The sequence below is a fragment of the Grampus griseus genome (genome assembly GCF_964374135.1).
Source record: "Grampus griseus genome assembly, chromosome: 20".
Classification (NCBI taxonomy): domain Eukaryota; kingdom Metazoa; phylum Chordata; class Mammalia; order Artiodactyla; family Delphinidae; genus Grampus; species Grampus griseus.
This window is the reverse complement of record NC_139014.1, coordinates 30,021,032-30,039,965: the sequence shown is the minus strand read 5'-3', so window position 1 is coordinate 30,039,965 and position 18,934 is coordinate 30,021,032. Positions and strand designations below refer to the sequence as shown.

The following is an 18,934-nucleotide window of genomic DNA, read 5'->3' as shown; positions in this document are numbered from 1 at the left end:
ATCAAGAAAAAAAATTAAGTAGGAAAAAAAATAATCACAAAAGTGATTTTAATTTGGATGTACTTTTATTTTTTGGAATCAAAGTTTATTCATTTCTTGGTCATAAGCTAGCAGCAATAAAGGAATTAGTCTCTACCTTCAGAATATATCTCACAAACTAGAGTCAGAATTCTGCTTTAGGAATGAGAATATTAGTAGGGAAATTTAAACACAGTATGCTGTCAAGTCAAATTAGAATTCTATAGGGACTTCCCTGGTGGTCCAGTGGTAAAGAATCCACCTTACAATGCAGGGGATGCGAGTTCAATCCCTGGTCAGGGAACTAAGATCCCACATGCCATGGGGCAACTAAACCCTCACGCCACAACTACTGAGCCCGCGCGCCTCAACGAGAGAGCCGGCGTGCCACAAACTACAAAGCCCACACGCCTTGGAGCCTGCACACCACAACCAGAGAGAGAAAACCTGCACGCCACAAAGAAAGATCCCCCATGCCTCAACGAAAGATCCCACATGCCTCAACGAAGATCCCGCCTGCTGCAACTAAGACCCGACACAGCCAAAAATAAATTAAGCAAATAAATAAATCTTTAAAAAAAATTTGGAATTCAATGATGCTGTAAGAAAGTATGAAAACACCTCCAACCATCTCCTTACCTCCATGCTACAAATGGCCAGGAAAGTCCTGATATTATCTATGAGATAAACCATCCCTTCTGAGGAGTGGAATTTAATCAGCCAGGCACACCTAGTCCATCCAAACTAAGTTAGGAAGCAAAACTCAAGGGATGCTTTTAACATGCAAATCAGTCATACCACAATGCTCATTCAGACTGCCTCTCTAGAGGCTGACTTCAGACCACAACGTAGTGAGAGGATGCCTGAAGGTTAAGGTTACTTCTGAATCTTTTGTGCAGAACCACTGGGACACGATCCTTCTGAAGAGCATAATGAACTGGTATTAAACCCAAATAAAACCTGGACAAAGTCTCCACTAGAACAGTCTTCAGCAAGAAGCACTAGGTACCTTTGAGCTCTATTAGGATTTTTTCTTTGCCTCTTACCTCGTGTGTGCTGAACGGTAGCCCTTCCTGCACAAATACTACTGAAGACGGAGATGGATTATGACTTAGCTGCTCCTTCGGTTTGACATGAGCTTGCTGACTGGCTGCAGACTCCTGCATTGTAGTGTTTTCAACAGACTGAGCCGTGTGGATGGTATAGTTGTACTCAGGTGACTGTGGTAGAGAGCAGGTAATTGCTTGTTCTGTTCCAGCCACAAAAGACGTAATATCTGAGCCTACAGCAGTAAGTGGCTCCAGCTGGCTAGCCTGACTTGTGGAAGATGGATTGCTGTTGTTTGAATTAGCTAGGATATGTTGGCCTCTGTTAGACTGAGATGTTGAGCACTGATTCTCAACAGGCTCCACCTTTACCATCTCCAATTTAGGGGAGGAATGCAACTCATCTACTATCTGAAAAGCAGCCTCTAGGTTTAATTCTGACTTTTTATTTTCATCAGTAGCACTGCAAGGCCAATCAGAAGGCAGAAATTCAACTGGATAGGAGGATTGCACTGGAGGATTCTGGGAAAAGAGAAAATAGGACTGTTTGGATAGAAAACCAAATATGAGATTAAGGAGGAAAGCAACAACATTTAGGCTGATGAACGCTAAATATAAACAAATTAAACTTAAAGCTCACTAAGAAAACTTGAATGCCAATCAACTTTTCAGCAGTAGTAGCTTCGACTCTATTGTTAACACTTACACAGGAACTATTATGTGTCAACCACTATATTAAGTTTAATACTGGAATGGACCAATAATTCTCAGGGTTAAAGTACACAAAATCAAAAAAGTCATAGTACCCAAAAATCTATTTGTTGATAAAATGTCTATAAACCAAACTCTTCCATAAAGGCTGACAGACAAAAACGTCACTTGTATCTGTAATATACTGGTTTAGGAATGTAGTAAGGAAATGTCAAACACAGGATGCTCACAAGTCCACCATTGCTTCTATAGATTCAGGGGGGAGGTACTGTTATTCTGTTCCAAATGATCTGGGAAAAAATGTACGGAATATCAAATGTCCTTTGGTCCTGAGATTATTTAAATAATAAAACAATAGATTAAAATAGCTGTCACTTTTAGACTGATATCTTCAAGATGTATTCTCTTATACACAGTACTTTGCACAGAGCAGGCATTCAATAAATGTTTGCTGAATATCTCAGGTTATAAACATAAGATACGGAAGAGTTACTATTAAATAAAACCTGTAGTGAGTCAATATTGCCAAACACATTGACAATGATTGCGTCAATGATTTGAAGGCCGTAATGCCAAATAATGTAAATCCGAATGGTTTAAGCACCAAGCTACTTTACTATAGCTGACAGCCCCACTTATTGAGATCTTACTATGTGCCAAGCACATACAAAGTGCTTTACATACATTATTTCATTTAATCCTCACAAGAGGTCTATGAAATGTGATCATCTCTATTTCCAAAGGATGGAACTGAAGTTCAGAGAAACTTCATAATTTATACAAAGTCACAAAGAAGTAACTGACAGAGTCAGGTTTCAAACCTAGGTGTGCCTGACTCCAGAGTTCTTGCTCTTAACCACTGCAATATACTGACTATTCATGCACACTCATATCTGCAGGTCAACAAAACTAACTGCATTTATTTCCAGAACGTTATCTGAAATACTTCCCTTTTTTCCATTTAAAAATTTTATGTCTACTTATCTCTATTTTCCTACAGTGAACATGTATTGTCTTTGTAGTAAGCAAAGGTCTTCAAAGATGTTTTAAATGATTTATTTAAAACATAAATATAATCAAGATATAACACCAACAGAGTATCTCCAGTATGATCCAGGGGAGAGAATGCCTGGATCTACAGACAAGAGCATCTAATTTGTGAGATAGATATGTCCTTCCAGTGAAGATGAATCGGCTAGACTAACATGCTTGATGACAGCTGCCATTAAAAATGTCCAGCTGGGCTTCCCTGGTGGCACAGTTGTTGGGAGTCCGCCTGCCGATGCAGGGGACGCGGGTTCGTGCCCCGGTCCGGGAGGATCCCGCGTGCCGCGGAGCGGCTGGGCCCGTGAGCCATGGCCGCTGGGCCTGCGCGTCCGGAGCCTGAGAGGCTACAACAGTGAGAGGCCCGCGTACCGCAAAAAAAAAAAAAAAAAAAAAAAGTCCAGCTAAGTCTCCTTGATCTGATTCTATACTCCTCAAAGAAAGAAAAGAAACAAAAGACAAAAAAGAAAAAAGGAATGTTCTTTTGAGTACTGTAATGTCAATAGTAAGATATTCTCTAAAGAACAGAAGCTATCATGACTACATGATATCAAAGGAAAACAATTCCAATCTTTAAGCAACTATAGCATAAAAATACAAACATGGGATTTAATCTTATCCTAGAAGTAGTAGTCTACAACATTTAAATCAAAGCAATTGCTTCCTAACAAATAGGAGAAAAAATCGAAGTGCAGTGTTTACAACATGGGGGCTTTCTCATTTTTGACATCATTTTCCTTTCTCCTTTAAAAAAAAAGTAATTGTACCATCTTGGAAGGATCTGTCATTTGGTGATTTATATACTTTTAGAGTTTATCTGGTATTCATTTTACCATGGTAATCAATTTTACCATTGTTGACAGTTAGTTGAACAACATTGTTCCAACTAACTGTCAGCAATGATGAAAATGTTCTCTATCTGTACTATAAAATTTGGTAACCACTAGCCAAACGAAACTATTAAGCACCTGAAATGTGGCTAGTGTGACTGAGGAATGATTTTTTTTTTAACATCTTTATTGGAGTATAATTGGTTACAATGGTGTGTTAGTTTCTGCTTCATAACAAAGTGAATCAGCTCTGCATATACATATATCCCCATATCTCCTCCCTCTTGCACCTCCCTCCCTCCCACCCTCCCTACTGAGGAATGAGTTTTAAATTTTATTTAACTTTAATTCATTTAAATTTAAATAGCTACATGTGGCTAGTGCCTAAGAGTAGGCCAAGAAGATAGTGTAGGCCTAGAAGAATCCTCAGACATCATTTACATCAACTCTTTTTTTTTTAGAATTGAGAAAAACTAAGGCCATAATCCACAGCTTACCTCTGGCTACTCATTAAGATAAAATTACACTTTGGAATTCTGCAAGGCCAATCGTATTGTACCTGACGCAGGGTATGTCCATTGTTCCCAGCATCTTACCTGGAAGTAGTTGCAGTGTGCATAGGAAGGGGCAGTGGGAGTCACACAACTACTGAGCGCATCCATGTGGGTAGGAGAGCAGCACTGCAGCACAGCTGGAACAAATCCAAACACAGAAAAGCCGTCAACCCAAATCAACCTCTACAGCATTCAAGGCACTCCTCTCTTTCAACTTGGAACAAAAAATTCCAAAAGTTTTCCTTTGTGGGTGCAATAAAATATATTTAGTCCAATTAGGTGCCCTTATTTGTTGAAAACAAATGGTAATAAGGCAATATTAAAAGTCATTTAAAAGGGTCATGTCTACTTTTATAAATGATTTCTTTAGCACCTAAACATTTTGTTGCCCTTCTAACCAAACATTTATTCTTACTGAAAGTAGTAATTTCCTTTTACTGAAGATATCAGAACATATTCAGAATTCTAAAATAATTATTTCAATCATTTTAATAGTAACAAACATTTGGAGGAAGGTTTTTAAGGATAAAATAAGTATAAGTACACTCCAAGCACTCCTACTGTTGTACAATGCATCCAGTGGAATCTATGAAAAAAATGTTTTAACAATTTAGACAAGTGGTTAGGAATTCAGATTCTAGAGCCAGACTGCCTGGCTTTGGAGCTGAGCAACGTTAATCCCTTTGGGCCTTAGTTTCTGCATTCTGTTAGAATAGGGATAATAATAGTACCTACCTAACATGTTTGTTGTGAGGAGTGAATGAGTTAATATGCACAAAGCACTAAGAACAGTACTGGCATACAGTAAGCAAGCAATAAGTAAATAGCTAACAATGCTATTATTTTAGCTAAGGAAATACATTTTCCACACTTTCTCTTTATAGTTAGGATACCATGAAAAGACTGAACTCTTTCTACTGGTAAAGTCATACCTACAGATGTAGCCTTAATAATAGGTTGAGTCTCCTCTTTTCCAGAGAGAGGCCCTCCAGAACGACTGAGAATCAGTTATAACATCACATCTTTGGATTAAACAGAGGATGACATTTGTTGAACACCTACCATATTCCAGGCACAGTCCTAGGTCCTTTACATATATGGCCTCATTTAATCCAAACAACAATTGAATGAGGTATTAACATTACTTTACAAAAATAAGGAAACTAAAGCTCAGGGATGTTAAAAAATGTGCCGAAAGTCACAACGCCGATAGTGACAGAGGCAAACTCCAAAGTACATGCTCTTTAATATATCATAATACTTCCCTAATCTTTTCTTCTTCCTAAATGTAATATTTTAATTTTACTAGAACTTCACTTGCTGAATATTTTTAAGGTATCCTTTTTGTAAGGTGGCAACTTTCTCTTTTTTGGTCCATGTTTTTCATATTTTGAGTATGCTAATAATATTACTAAATAATCTTATTCGGTAAACTTTGAAGTGAATTAGCCTAAGGATTGTAAAAATTCATTAAAATGCTTCCCTATTTCTCCATTACTGACTACTGAATTTTTTTTTTTTCTGACTACTGAATTTTTAAATGTCAGAAGTTCATAAAGGTATACAAGAAATAAATATTTTATTTTATCATGTGCATTTTAAGGCATTACATTTTGCACACAGAAGTAAAAAATTAAAATAATGGATAGAATTCTAGTTCAATTACAAACATAAGGGTTGATGTTTTCTGAATTACATAATTTTAACAAGTCCAGTGGTTAAAAAAGCCAGATATTACTAGAATGGTCACATAAAATTCAAGCTGTTGTCATTTCCAATATCCTTGGAGATTATTCAAATACACAATTAAAATGTTTTGGATTTGAACTTGGTTTCCCATAATATTTAAAGGCACAAATATCCTGGGACATAAGTTAAATCCAAAAAGCAAAACAGCAAGGAGGGGTCTGCGGGGTTCGCCAAAACTGAAAAACACTGGGATCTTTAGTTTTAACAGCTGAGGAAAACTTAGCCCCCTAGTGGCAGTAAAGGACTCAGTCAGGGGCTGCAGGTTTTCACCCATCAGGGCACCATAAAAGTGTTTTGTTACAAATAAATCAGTGAACGGTATTAGCTTTATTTTTCTGATATTGCTATGATCTGACTCCATTGTTTACACATTTTGAATAGTTGTTAAAGTGTACTTTAAAATAAATTTCTTGGAGAAATAGAATATATAACAGAATATATTAATAGATAGTTGATAGCTGATTTGGAATCTAAGGAAACATCAAAATAGTGAATATCCTTTAAAGTGTCCAGTTACAAATGGAAAGTAGAAAGGTACCTGCATGAAGAAAGGGAGGACTTGAACAGATAATCCAAAAAGATTCCTCAATGGCTATTTCCTTACCAGTGCAGTGCTACTTCGTATAATCAACAAAATAGAACAAAACAAAGTATTAATAAGTTTACTGAATATGAAAACCTAGCTATAAAACTGCAACTGTGTGCTTAATACATGACAAATTCATTTAGCATGTATTATGAAAGCACTGTGAAAGCACTAACATTTATAAAACTGAGTTTATCGCTATGTCCTAAGACACGTTCATCTGCATAAAGATCTTCCAGTATTTTCCTGAAGGCAGTGTTCACTTAAGGCATTAAATTGCATATAGAATAAAAAACTGGAAATAATGGACAATTTCTATTCCATATATAAATATCAGAGTTGATGACATTTAAAAAAACAATTCTAGGGCTTCCCTGGTGGCGCAGTGGTTGAGAGTCCGCCTGCCGATGCAGGGGACACGGGTTCGCGCCCCGGTCCGGGAAGATCCCACATGCCGCGGAGCGGCTGGGCCCGTGAGCCATGGCCGCTGACCCTGGGCGTCTGGAGCCTGTGCTCCGCAACGGGACAGGCCACAACAGTGAGATGCCCGTGTACCACAAAAAAAACAAAAAAACAAAAAAACAATTCTAGTAATAAAATAAAGCCAGGATTACTAAAAATTTATCTAAAGGTAAAAATTTTCACATCCACTATAGGTTAGGAAAAGAGGTTCATATACTTTATCCTATGGAGGTAATTCAAATCTATAATTAAAATGTTTTGGACGTGAATCTACTCTCGAATAGTACAGTGTCAACAGTAAGGAAATACCCAACATAAATACTCAAAAGGAAAAACATCCTAATAAATAGTAAATTTAATTTCAAGATAAGTTACTACAGCAACTAGAACCCCAACATCTCCTCATCTACAGTGAGGTAAAGATATGGTTTTCTAGGGACTTCCCTGGTGGCACAGTGGTTAAGAATCTGCCTGCCAATGCAGGGGACACGGGCTTGAGCCCTGGTCCAAGAAGATCCCACATGCCGCGGAGCAACTAAGCCCGTGTGCCACAACTACTGAGCCTGCGTGACACAGCTACTGAAGCCCACACGCCTAGAGCCCCGTGCTCCACAACAAGAGAAGCCACCGCAATGAGAAGCCCGCCCACTGCAACGAAGAGTAGCCCCCGCTCGCCACAACTAGAGAAAACCCGCGCACCGCAGCCAAATAAATAAATAAATTTAAGTTAATTTGAAAAGAAATGGTGTTCCAGCCTATACCCAAAAGAAGTGAAAGCAGAACAGATTATTGTACAACCAAGTTCATAGCAGCATTATTCACAGTAGCCAAAGGTGGAAGCAACCCAGTGTCTATCAACAGGTGAACGGATAAACAAAATGTGGTCCATACATATGGAAATGTATAGAAAATTATTCAGCATTAAAAAGGAAGGAGGGACTTCCCTGTTGTCACAGTGGTTAAGAATCCACCTGCCAATGCAGGGGACAGGGGTTCGAGCCCTGGTCCAGGAAGATCCCACATGCCACACAGCAACTAAGCCCGTGAGCCATAACTACTGAGCCTGTGCTCTAGAGCCCGCGAGCCACAACTACCAAGCCCGTGTGCCACAACTACTGAAGCCCGCGTGCCTGGAGCCTGTGCTCCGCAACGAAGAGTAGCCCCCACTCACTGCAACCAGAGAAAGCCCATACACAGCAACAAAGAACCAATGCAGCAGGGAGGGAGATACAAGAGGGAAGAGATACGGGGACATATGTCTATGTATAACTGATTCATTTTGTTATAAAGAGAAACTAACACACCATTGTAAAGCAATTATACTCCAATAAAGATGTTTAAAAAAAAGAACCAATGTAGCCAAAAATAAATAAATTTATAAAAAATAAAAAGGAAGGAAATGTTGACTCATGCCACAGTATCAATGACTCTTGAAATAAGTGAAATAAGCCAATCACAAAAGGACAAATGTATGTCTGCTCTTATACGAAGTCCCTAGAGTTATCAAATTCTTCAAGACAGAAAGTAGAATGGTGGTTGCCAAAAGATGGCGAGAGGGGAATGTGAAGTTAGTGTTTAATGGATACAGATTTCAGCTGGGGGAAGACGAACAAGTTCTGGAAATGGATGGTGGTGATGCTAGTACAATAATGTGAACGTATTTAATGCCACAGAGCTGTACACTTAAAAATGGTTAAAATGGTAAATTCTATGTTACATATATTTTACCTCAATAAAGAGAAAGGAAAATATAATTGTGCTTTTGCTTAGTTTCTTCTGGCAGCTAAAGAAAACCTCCTGGTGTATCTATGCCAAGTCCCTCTTTCCATAAGAACAAAATCAGCCCTTTTCAGAGAAACTGACAATACAGGCTACCTGAGCATCAGAAAGCTCCTATAACTTGAGATTCCATACTTGTTTATGTACATTATGTAGGATCAGAAGCCTAGAGATCAAACCTTTAAAATTTAATGTACATTAAAACAATAATAAGCAACCTTCTTTGCCCAAGAGTCAATTCAGAAAAAATTTTTAATAATGATACAAAATATGTTTTTCAATAAACATATGTACCTTCAGGGGAAGGCTATGTTCTTACAAACCACTTTAGTTAGCCTTTAAAGTATTAATATCTAGGCTCATTTTAAATACAGTTTTTAAAATGTTATCCTTTATATGTAAATAGTGTTTTAAGTTTTATAGTCTATTCACATACACTAATTCATTTAATCCCTGACCCAAAATATTATTGCCACTTTATAGAAAGGGAAACTGAGGCTGAGTGACATGAAATAATCCACAGAATGTCACAATGTCCATCAGATGATTAACTGCAAAGCTGAGACTAGAATTATTTCATTCATTCAATAAATTATTTACTAAGGGCCCATTATGGCCAAGCACTATGGTAGGTGCAGGGGGATACAAAAATGAATTCGACACAGCCCCACTCCTCAGAGGCCCCCAAACTGGACCCCTGACTCCAACAGCTGGAGTATGTTCTCTCTGCTTGAGCAGGGTGAGTCAATAGCCCAGGGCCAGTCCCACTGTCACCGGCAGCACAGAAGGGGAGGTCCCCCCACCAAACTCTGTCATCTACCCTATCTGGAAGTAACTAACTCTGGGTAAGAGATATATCAGGAAAGAGTCTCTCGCAAAAGAAAAACAAAACAAAAGTCCCTCTTTGTATGACAGGCAGGCAGGCAGCAAAGCACAGTGGCCAAAATAATGAACCCTTGAGTCAGTTTGCCCGGATTTGTTCCCCAGTCCTGCTTGTGCCTGGCTGTGCTTCAGTTTCTAATCTATAAAATGAGGATAACTACATTCCCTATCTTATAAGGTTGTTGTGAGGATTAAACTAATTAATATTTGGAAAGTGCTCAGAATAGTACCTGGTCACAGTGATTGTTATACAAGTATTTGTTAATTAAAATATGAGATAAAAGGCAGCTACAAATTGCTGATCACTGCCGTGAGCTTAAAACTTAATGCAGAAAAAAAATCAAAGTTGATTTTGAGTCAATTCAGCATTACAACATGAGTCAAAGGAAAACAATTCCTCAATACAGGACTTTCTATATAAATATGAATATATTAATATTCTTATGTATGTTCAAATATATAGAGAATGAGTAAAATAAAAAGGTCTAAAATGAAGTTTTTCATAAAAAAGGGACATTAAATTATAGCAGCACACTGTGAAAATAGCATTAGAGGAAAAAAACTGAATTCAAGATAGGGTAAGACTAAAAAGAGTCAAATAGCACTGGATCTACAACATTTTGTCTTTGAAGAAGTGATAAGACTGGAAAAAATATAAACGATCTAGGCAAAGAAAACAGATGCTTCAGGACTTCCTCGGTGGTCCAGTGGTAAAGAATCTGCCTTCCACACTGGGGGGCAATTAAGCCTGCATGCCACAACTAGAGAGAGAAAACCTGTACGCCACAACTAGAGAGAAGCCCGTGCGCCAAAATGAAGAGCCCGCACCACAATGAAGACCCCGCGTGCCACAACTAAGACCCTACGCAGCCCCCAAAAATTAAATAAATAAATAAAAAAGAAAACATGCTTCAAGAGCAGAATGACAAATGTAAGAAATAATTCAGGTGAGTCAATTTAGGAGTCAGTCTGATAGCAGTTTTTTAGTCTCAATGTTTCGCTTTACTAGAGAAATTAATAATTTATGAAATATTACAAAATTCAAAATTTACTGGTTATACCATTTGAAGACCAGATCCAAGTTTATTTTCAATATAACTAAGGTTTTTTTTTGTTTGTTTTTTGGGGGGTTTTTTTGCGGCACGCGGGCCTCTCCCCGCTGTGGCCTCTCCCGCCGCAGAGCACAGGCCCCAGATGCGCAGGCCCAGCGGCCATGCCTCACGGGCCCAGCCGCTCCGCGGCATGTGGGATCCTCCCGGACTGGGGCACGAACCCACGTCCCCTGCATCGGCAGGCAGACTCCTAACCACTGCGCCACCAGGGAAGCCCTATAACTAAGTTTTAAATGAAGTTGAGTATTGTTTTTTACTAAAATTTGATCCAAACCTCAAGTCATATAGTTCACTTTGAAAGGATACAAGTATGACCATTATTCCAAAATTAGTTACTTTATTAGGATTTGGAGAGCTGGATTTGGGAGTGATTATCATCCTGCCTCTGAGAATAGTATTTTACTTAACTCTGGGAAAGTCATTTGTAAAACCCTTCATAAACAGGTACTCACTAAATACTGGTTAAATTGCTCACTACTTTTTGCTTCCTTCACCTAAAATTTGGAGGAATTAAGTACTTGTACAGTATTTCTTTAGCACTTTCTTTTCCATAGCAGGTCTTATGTATTTAACAATACAACTTTTTATTTTTTTATTTATATAGTACTTCAGAATGTTCAAAGCAATTCTGCCTACATTGTATCACAGAACTCCTCTATATATTTGAAGTCATCATGAAATCATGAGATTTCTTTTTCTCGTAACCTCAGAACCTTCATAGTCATTTCAATTACCCATATCAAAGAAGACAAAACAAAAAATTCACATAACCCCAGATTCTATTTCATATTCACTCTACATTATCAAAACATCAGCAGCACTTACTTGTTCTTTTAATGTGTCTCTTCCCTAGTCCTTACCTTGGACTCTTGGAGACGATTTCCAGTGTAATTATCAAATTAATAAATTTATTTATAAATTTAAATCCAAGCTAACATAAAATATTTTAAAATAACATATATCCTTAAATCACAATAATTTAACAAACAGTATTTCCATAATGAGGAATAATATTAACAATCTGTAGTGTTTTCTAGTAAATACTATATAACTAGTTCTCATAAAATTTAGAACTAGGAGTTTCCAAGAGGATTGTTTGGAACTTGGAATACATTTTCCCGTAGAAACATCATCATATAGGCTAGTCTGGCTCCTAAGCCAGACTATAACCATCTATACCTTAACAGAAGGACCAACAGTAATACAGAACCTAACCACTATGTCTAATATGTCCATAGGAAAATTTCTCCAAAATTCCAAATTAGAAGGCCAAGAACATTTCTACATCTCTCTGTTGCAGTCCTTCTAAATTTCAACTCCCCAGAAGCTTTTTGAGTCTTTAGTCTTTAGTAGTGTGAGGAGGGGGGTTTGGAGGGAGGTTCGGAAAAGAAAGAGAAACATTTATTGGTAAAAGGAGGGGAAGTAGGGGTATTGTCCAGTTGACAGGCTATAGAACATAAAGCAAGTGTAAGAAAGGCACAGACTGGCTCTCTGTGTGTATGTGTGTATATATATATATATATATTCTATGCATATATGGAAGGCAGCCAAAATTATAATTTAGATAGAAATGCCTAATTTGTTTATTAAAATATTGGATTAAACTCCTCAATAAAAATCTGATACTACTTGTTGCTATACATAAGATATACAACTTATAACATGAAATTAGTCATCTTCTGTTTTTAAAGATCACCCAGATATTTTTGTTCTTCAAAGAAGTAGCTGAAAATCTGGGAAAAAGAACTAGGCCTCAACTTTTTTTTATATAATAAGGTAAAAAAAATTTTTTAAATCTCTAATAGGTAAATGATTAGAAGTGCTATATCATCTTACTCCATATAATTCCTTCCCCTTTTCCTTCTCAACTCCATCCTCCAAAACAGTAGCAGCTCCAAAAATCTATACAACCCAATCTAATTTAAACTCTGGTTTTATTATTTTAATATTATTAAACTTAAGTGCTTTGAGAAAATAAAGCAATCCCTTTTACTGGCCATATTTGGGTAAACCGCAATGAGCCAATAATAAAACAATATGTTGGATGCTACCAGCTAGAAAATAGTGAGTATTATTACAAATGGAACAGTTCCCAAATTTACAACTTTTAAAAGGCAACAAATTATTTACCCCCTTATCTAATTCACATGCCTTCCACTTATTTTAGCTTTTGATTTCGTCCTGCCTGGGAAAAATGGTCTAACAAAATACCTCTAGAAATTGCTTCCAGATGTACTTAATTAATATGCCTAGAACCTTAATTCATAGGGCAAAGGATTGCCCCCTTTCTTCTCTTCCCAGTCGTTTCTGAAAGCCTTGACCCTTGACTTGTTTCTATTGCCCCATTTCATCACTCTGGGTAAACACTACATGAAAACACACATCACCTCTATGGTGCTTCTGCAAAACCATGAAATTGTTCTGAATTAAATGGTAATGCTATCATTTTGCAAAAATGTACCCCCCCCCAAAAAAAAGACACTCCCTAGCCCCAAGAAGCTAAATAGAGGGTCACTATCTTAAGGATTCCCAATGAGTGGCTTGAGATCTACTAGCAGGCCTTCCATGCCCTTGGCTGGGCTCTGGGTCAGTTGTCATTGTCAGGCTCTTCTCTCTGCTACTCCCAGTTCTTCACTGGCTGGGATTAACACTGCAGGGACTGCACTGCCAAACCACACCATCACATTTTTACTACAAGAATATAATTGAGTCTTAAGAGATGGTGAGTTGCTCTTTTATTAAACTTCGTTACTGAGATACTAACATGATTTCGTTATGAGGTAGTCTCACCTACATAACTAAAAAATAAACAATGTAATATGTATATAAGCAGGTTTTCTAAAAAAAAAAAGAAACCCACAAAAAACAAAAAACTACTACACCAAGAGCAGGAGTTATACCAAGGTCTGATGTACTAAGTCTTAATTTTATTACTAGGACATATTTTGAGGATACAACAGTTTCATTAAAACCTATACCTTTACGCACGAACAGAATTTTCACAACTTTTAAGCATCAATGAAATTTTACATTATTGCTAAATAATGTGTACTCATGAGAAATCTTTGACATTTCTTAAGTGCATATGCCTATTTTTGTTTAGGCATACAGAAACACATTAAAAAAATATAAATTCTCATTAAAAGGACCTTAAGAGAAGCCACTGAACTTGAATTTCTCATACCTGTTGGATAGTAGGCTTGGGAGTACTGCGCTGACGGTGTGTAGTTACTATATTTCTGGGAGGAGCTGATCATTGTTTGAGGACCTTGTTGAACATGTACGGATGTGGCACTGGGCTGCAGGGTATATGTAACCTCAGTTGGAAACCTCTGTAGTACAGGAAATGGAACCCCTTTATCTGAAAAAGTGAGAGACGTTTCCACTTGTCCTGGGTGCATTCCAAGAGAGTTCTGCCATGTTCTAGGAGGAATCGGGGTCCGATCTAAACCTTTCAGAGGGAAAGGACCGTGGTTGTGGGATGGAGCTGATACGTAGGAGTAAGGAGACAAACTATCTCGCCGGAACGACCGGTGGAATTGTCCTACAGCCACTGGTCCTGCATAAAAGAGGAGGAGCACATTTACTAATCTTACATTACACCACCAGACGCAGTAAACCAAAAGTCACAAAATATGCGCTTCTCTTCACTTGTGGCTATGTTGAGTTCTCAGCCACTTTTAACACAACAGAAATTTATTGGTAAAAACAAGTTGTTCAGAATCCAGAATATGAGATTACACATATAATGCTGAAAAAATAATCAAATAACTTTTGTCTGGTTCTCAATATGACTGTCATAAGAGACAAAGTAGCCAAACTCTAACATTAAATCAAATGTTAAATGTCATCTTACCTTTCACCTCAACTGACTGACCCAGATTTTTCCAACCTGTAAACTACTTCCTAGAAGTTTTAGAAATTCCAGTCTTTCAAATCATTTAGGAACCTTAATAATAGGCACAAAAATAAGCCCTCAACCATATACGTAAAAGATATAAGTGTGGAAGAAATATAAATTATAACACACACCAAAAAGTAATTTAATGTTCTTTGCTCCCTTTCAATTTTTTCAAATTTTAATAAAAATCTTTGCAGAAAAGTCAAGCTTGAAAACTCTGGCTTGTTCATTCCTTAACTCAATCAATAATTTTCCATGGTCTTTTTTTCTTCAGAGTATCTCTAGTCGAGTCCCTTCCTAGATATCAATGGCTCTCAAACACTGATCTACATTTGAATCACCTGGAGAGTTTGTTAAAAATCCACACACTCAGGCCAAGAGATTCCAGTATTTGCTCTTTCTTACCCAGCAAATTAGAAAGGAATTAAAAAGTGGAGATGAGGAAGAGAGAAAAAGGCCAATACTATGTAATGCGGAAAAGGAAAATATAAATGTTGCAAGCTGAACTTATTTTAAAGACTGTGGTTCTTGAACATATAGCTAGCCTAATTTACTCTTAGGAAGGGCTTTACGCACTAAATTATTTAGTTCACAAGGTTTTTTCAATTTGTTTTATTAAACTAATCCATAAAACAGAAGGAAATCTAATTTATGTGCTACTCATCTGCTAAAGATGGCACTCAGGTACCTACTTTTCCAAATATTTAAACTGTAAAACCATTCTACATGTTACACTTCCTTTGTTCTAGTATTTCTATAGTGTTTAATTTCCTCTAAAGAATAAAGCATTAGGGAGCGCTCTTAACCACTTCTGGTTTGCCGCTGCCTCATTCAAATTGATTTTGGCTCAAATAAACTCTTAAAATAAAATTTAAAAAGAATAAAGCATTAATGCCAAAAATAAACAAATATATGCATACATATATGTAAACAATTCTGGAACCTGGAAATCAAGAGCTCTAAATCTAATGTGGAAAAAAACAAAATCTTAGCTCAGAAGATTAAATGATACACCTCTTAAAAACTACTTTTCCTTTTTTCCTTTAAAATACAAAAATAGTTTTTATGCTACTTGACTAGCAATTCCACATGTATACACACTTTGAACTACCACTGAGAATTCTTTGTTTTAAGACCTAAAGAAACATTTTTTTGCTCTTCACAAACAGGTGTTTCTGAGGTCCCAAACTACCCACCACTTGATTTTTTCTTGGATGCTAAAACTTCATGTTGCTCCAGTGTGCCCTTCTTTACTCTCTTTAGGGTTAAGTTGTTGATGAATTTTCAGACTGTCAATAACTTAAGCAGATAATTAACGAATGCTCTACCTTGATTTCTCAAATTCTGGTTTAGATCTGAATTAAAATATAACTCTGGTTTAGATCTGAATTAAAATATAATTCTACTTCTACTACGATAAATTCTGAGTGCTGGCCAAATATTTATATTCTTTAGATGCTGCTAACATAAGGACACGGTTAGGATTAGAAGGACATTCCTTTCAGTTTGTTTTTTAAAAATAAAGAACTAAAACATGCTCAGCTCTTATTTATTCTTCTGTTAAGGGTTCTATTCTGACCAACTTTATAGAACATCACCTACATGTCTTCAGAACATCTAAGACATATTTGGTAAAGATTAAATCCAGAATCCTGGAACTGTAAGGCAGGCTGAATTTTTGTTCTTAAATTTTCTATTGCATCTATAAAAGTGAATCTGAGCTAATCAATCCCCAGGAAAGAATTTGCCTCCTTCCCAAAACTTGCCTCTTGAGAGCTTGTTATCCCCAGGCAAAAACAGATTATCTAGTGCTCAGACTTGCTGCTTAGTTCAGAAAACTTTAACAAGTAGTGTAAAATAAACTGCCACTAAAAACAAAATAACAACAGTGGGCAAACAAAACAGGGAAAAACATGTGATCCTCACATTTCTTATCAAGTACATTCTCAAAAGGTGAACAGGACAGCTGGCTCAGTGGATCTAGGTAAGACAGCTAGGTCCGAAAACAGAGGACTCTACTGTAAAAGAGAAGTATTTAAACCAGAAGCTGCAGTGGAACACAGAAAACAGAAAGGAAACTGGGAAGGAGCAGTGTAGTCAGGCATATAACCAAGGCAAGAATCAAGCAGAATAAAAATTAGGTGAGGCAAAATAGAAGAGCCAAGGACTTAGAACATGGAATTAAAGCAAAACAAAGTCGGGCCGGTATTCGTGAACTTAAAATTACATTCCACCCAAACCAGTAACACAGTTCCCAGGTGAACCAAGCCTGTGGTGCAGACAACCCACACCTGACACAGCTCCTGCACACACCGACAGGGAGAATGTAAAAAACAGGAAAGGCATGAAAACTACAATAATTCAGGTATATATGGATTGATGTATTATCTACACTGAAAAAGCATGAATTAAATTTATGTTTGTCAACAAATAATCTTTAAAATGCTGACCAACTGAACTGTAAGTGAAGAAAATCAGATCCTATGTAGTCCCTGTATTTCTTCAACTAAAATGAACTCTATCCTTAGAATACAACTGGGTTTAAGATAGGGGAGAGAAAAAGAAAATCAGAGAGGAGTTGGCTTGTATGTATGTATGTTTCTTTCTTTCTTCCTTTGAAGTGGTTATCCTATTTTTCCCACGGACACATTTTCAGTCTTTTCTCCTTATGCCCACCAGACACACAATCTGAAAAACAAATATCCATGTCAGAGATTCTACCAAATGAATGCCAAGGGATTGTCTCCACTGCCTTTTCCCATTCAATTCCCCACCAAACTCAATGACCATTATATGGAAGTAAGCGGCTTAATATTCCTTTAGAACATTCCTATGCCACTGCTGTTTTTCCAACTGGTTACTAGAACTCTAACCTAATCTCTTATCTACTAAACTCCACAGATACACAACCTAATCCCTTATCTTCTAAATTCCAAATGAACATTGCTTCATTCATAACCCTGGGCCTAGGTTAAACTGAACATAGTGTTACTTTTATTCGTATATCTAAAGTTTTTCCATAACTGAGAAGTAACCCAGACACTTCTGTGGTGTGCTCCAAGGACAAAGAACAAGATAAACTCAAAGGGTCAATACTGCCACAACAAAGAGTTACAGGACTCCTATCACTCTGTCACAATGTGACCACTGCGATGTCCCAGAGCCCTCCCAAGCAGCATGCCCTGTCCCTTTCCCATCCCATTTAAGGAAAGACATTAGCCCCATTTTTCTCTCGCTCAGCACACTGAAAGCATAGGTACTCTGCCCAGTCAGCAGATGACTTGCAGGTTCCCTGGCTATAAAAACAGACAAGCAACCCATGCTCATCGTCGACTTTGCCTGGCTACCAGGAAGTCGGCCCACTGTTCTTGCAGCGACCCTTCTCTTCAATAAACTCTACCTTCCTTAACATTCTGCCTTGTGTCTGCAAATTCTTTTCCAACCCGCGCTCGGACCACAACAACTCTTATGTTAAATCCATGTTAACATGATGAAAATGTCTCTATTACTCTTTTAGTTGAAGGTAAAGAATGAATTCTCATTATCATATTCTGTTGCTTTCTTGGTATGCTGCTTCATATCACGGACTCTTTAAACAACGAAAGGGAATACTGCCACCCTCACCTTCCTGGAAGAGGGGGAAGGGCATCAGAAACCAAGTTTATAAAATAAATTTCTATCAGAGAGTTTCTGAACTTGGAGTAAATACAAACTTATACATAGAAAATTTTTTCAAAACTGAAAGACTGAAGGCAACAGTGAAAAATTCAAAGGCTGCAAATGTGAGCTTTCTAAAATCCTGTTTAACTAGAACTTGACAGCTGTAAAGAAAACCATTTGTGCCTTACATTTGTCTAACCATAACACCTAAATAAGCATCAGGTCTAATTAGCTATAATGAAAGAACTGTTTAGCCAATTCATTCTACACAGGAACAGTATCTGGTAAACAACAAAATATATTATTATCTTTTTGCTTTTAAGATATATAAACGCCTATTGTTCTACACCTTACTCCAGAACCTACAATATGATTGTTGTCAGAACACGTCTCCCAAGATTTCTTAGATGTGTCATTGGGTGGAAGATGGCATGTATCTTCAAGAACACCTGCACCTTGTTCACCTTCCCTTGGTTGGCATAAATGTTCTAAGTTCTCTTGGCTGTGACTGTTCCCTCCCACCTTGACCTTTGCCATATCCTCACCCTGTATAGGCACTCTGTTCTGCTTCCCATCAGAACAGAGGAGCCCCTTCTGTGT

At 37.4% G+C, this 18,934-nt stretch overlaps 1 protein-coding gene across 1 annotated transcript in view; it reads right to left on the bottom strand.

The window, feature by feature from the left end:
- HSF5 (heat shock transcription factor 5) overlaps positions 1-18,934 on the bottom strand; it is a gene marked incomplete at its 5' end in the record, with an annotated part of 49,232 nt that overhangs the window by 29,269 nt on the left and 1,029 nt on the right. The window contains 3 exons of the mRNA XM_082679776.1: positions 1,065-1,586; positions 4,246-4,340; positions 13,958-14,332. Coding sequence (XP_082535902.1) covers positions 1,065-1,586; positions 4,246-4,340; positions 13,958-14,332 — 992 coding nt within the window. The remainder of the gene's footprint in view (positions 1-1,064; positions 1,587-4,245; positions 4,341-13,957; positions 14,333-18,934) is intronic.